Source organism: Galeopterus variegatus, unplaced genomic scaffold (assembly GCF_000696425.1).
Source record: "Galeopterus variegatus unplaced genomic scaffold, G_variegatus-3.0.2 Scaffold2057, whole genome shotgun sequence".
Lineage (NCBI taxonomy): Eukaryota > Metazoa > Chordata > Mammalia > Dermoptera > Cynocephalidae > Galeopterus > Galeopterus variegatus.
The window spans coordinates 174875-177289 of NW_007728168.1; the positions used below are offsets into that span (position 1 = coordinate 174875).

The 2415-nt window shown below is 46.1% G+C and overlaps 1 protein-coding gene across 3 annotated transcripts in view; it reads left to right on the forward strand.

Annotated features, from left to right (window-relative positions):
- ADI1 (acireductone dioxygenase 1) overlaps positions 1 to 1401 on the forward strand; it is a 12615-nt gene extending 11214 nt beyond the window's left edge. For all 3 annotated transcript variants that reach the window (XM_008580277.1, XM_008580278.1, XM_008580276.1), the window contains exon 4: positions 1188 to 1401. In XM_008580277.1, the coding sequence (XP_008578499.1) occupies positions 1188 to 1307 (120 nt within the window). In that variant the 3' untranslated portion in view covers positions 1308 to 1401. The remainder of the gene's footprint in view (positions 1 to 1187) is intronic.
- The last annotated feature ends 1014 nt before the right edge of the window (positions 1402 to 2415 follow it).

A 2415-nucleotide genomic window follows, 5' to 3' on the forward strand; every position in this document is an offset into this window, starting at 1 on the left:
ACATAAGCAACCAGCCCAGCAACAACCACCAAGCCGCAGCATGAAGGATCCCAGGTTCCCAAGCTGGGGTAGTGGGAGGTGAGGGCTTTTGCCACACCCCCCTGACATCTGCACCCAGCCCAGCAATGACCAAGCCACCCCTGGAAGCCCGCTGGTCTCCCCTGTGGGAATGAGGAGGTGCCCCAGGCCTCAATCCTGCCCCTCCTCCTTCCTCCACATTTCCTTCCCCTTTCCCCTCTCCCTCCCCTTCCCACCTTCTCTGCAACATCATAGAATGTAAAAAAAATAAATAACAGGAAAAAAAAGTCCTCCTATGACCCCCATTCCCCAGCCCCTGTCTCTCCCTGAAGGTCATAGATATTATGTTTAAAAAATCTTTTTAAAGAGATTGTATGCATGTTCAAGTGAGTGTAATCAGTCTCCTGTTTATCCTGTTAACGCACAGGACATAGCAGACTACGTACACAGTTCTGCATTCTCCTTGCTTGCTTTCTACACGATAGTTTCATGTCCGTATGTAAAGAGCCTCATTCCTGTTCACAGCTGCATATTATTCCCTTGATGAACCCTAATTTACTTAACCATTAACTGATTCCATTGAGTGGATGATTCCTAATGATCAGTATATAAATCGTTTCCAGTTTTTTTTTTTGCTACTGTAAACAGTGCGGAAATAATAACCTTATACATTTGTCATTTTGCACTTATGTGTGTTTATCTGTAGGATAAATTCCTAGAAGCGAAAACTGAACTAAAAGGCACGTGCATTTTTAGTTTTGATGAGTGATTCCAAATTGTCCTCTCTTGCCTACTGGCAGCATGAGAGCCCCCCCCCCCCCCAGTGCTAATTTTTAGGAAAACTGTACCCAAAGGAGACAGAAAGGAAGGCGGGATGGATCCCTGAGGCTGAAGGTAGTGCGTGTTTTCATAGCTGATATGTTTGTATGGAGAGTGTGAGCGCTGAGCTCAGCTGCGGGGCTTGTGCACCGGGGCCTGAGGACGCAGCAGCACTGGCCACAGCGCCTGGCGCTACTTTTCCTTCAGAGGGTAAAGCTAACCTAGCATTGTTAAGACATAAGAATAAAAACAGCAAGGAAAGTCTTTATAGCAATGTATGTGACTAAATTGTTATAAACAAGCAGAAGGCCGACTGGTGTAATGAGAAGCTGGCTGTGTTTGTGTTTCAGAACTACGTGAAGGCCATGCGGCTGTTCGTGGGAGAGCCAGTGTGGACGGCCTACAACCGGCCGGCTGACCATTTCGATGCCCGGGACCAGTATGTGAAGTTCCTGGCACAGACAGCATAGCAGTGATCCCTGGGTACCAGCGCACGCCGGGTAAACACGATAACCGAGCTGGAAAATCACTCATCCTCTCTTGGCTTTTCTATTGTAGACCTGAGACTTTTGTTATCATATATTTCACATATCTTTATGTTGTGGTTATTGTTGTTTAAAAAACTTTTTATATTTATTCATAAAATACCATTTCCAGTGATCTTAATTTGTTTCCTGAAGCTGTAGGCTTCCAGCTTTCCAATAAGACAAATTATCTTTAGCCTTAAATTTTTTTCTTTAATATTTCTGGTAGTGCAGGTCTGACAGTAATGAATTCTCTTGGCTTTCGTCTGCAAATGTCTTTATTTTGTCTTCATTTTTATTTTTTTTTAATTTATTTTTTATTTATTTATTTATTTTTTGTCTTTTTCCGTGTCCGGCAACGGATCGCAACCCTCAGTGTCACCCCCGTACCGGACCGGGACCGGCAACGGGATCGCAACCCTCGGTGTTGCCCCGCGCCTCGCTCAGCCAGTGAGCGGGAACCGGTCTGTAAGCGGGATCCGAACCCTCGGCAGGAGTGCAGCCGCGCTTCCCAAGCGGCGCACTATCCAGTGCACCACCGGGCTGGCCCTTGATCAGAATATTTTTTAATGAAAGTAGCTATACATCTAATTTTCACATGGAAGCAACTGTGGAAATCTAAACAGGTCACCTTCATTTTCTCTAACTCAGTGGAGACTAGTGGTTCACAGCCCTGTGTTAGGACGCGCATTCACCTTTAACCCAAATCGGAATTTCATCTCCCAAAATGTACCTCTTCAGTGCTCAGTCTAGGTGGATGCCATGCGTGCCCCACGAGAAGGTGCAGTAGCAGGTGGCACAGCCGGCCGGCAGAAGACGTATCTTCCCCAGATTACGCCCTGGGGTGGGCAGCAGGATGTGGGGGAGGTCTCACGTCGGGCACACTGAGTTGCCTGCACCACTTTCCTGTTCCAAATAAAGTAACGGCCTTAGTTTTATTCATGTGCCTTGGAGTTGCTGTGTGTTCAGGTGTGTATAGTATTTTGCCTGGTTTATTAAAATCACCTGTTTAGGTTCTATGTATGATTGTACGAGGTACTTCAAAAAGTTTGTG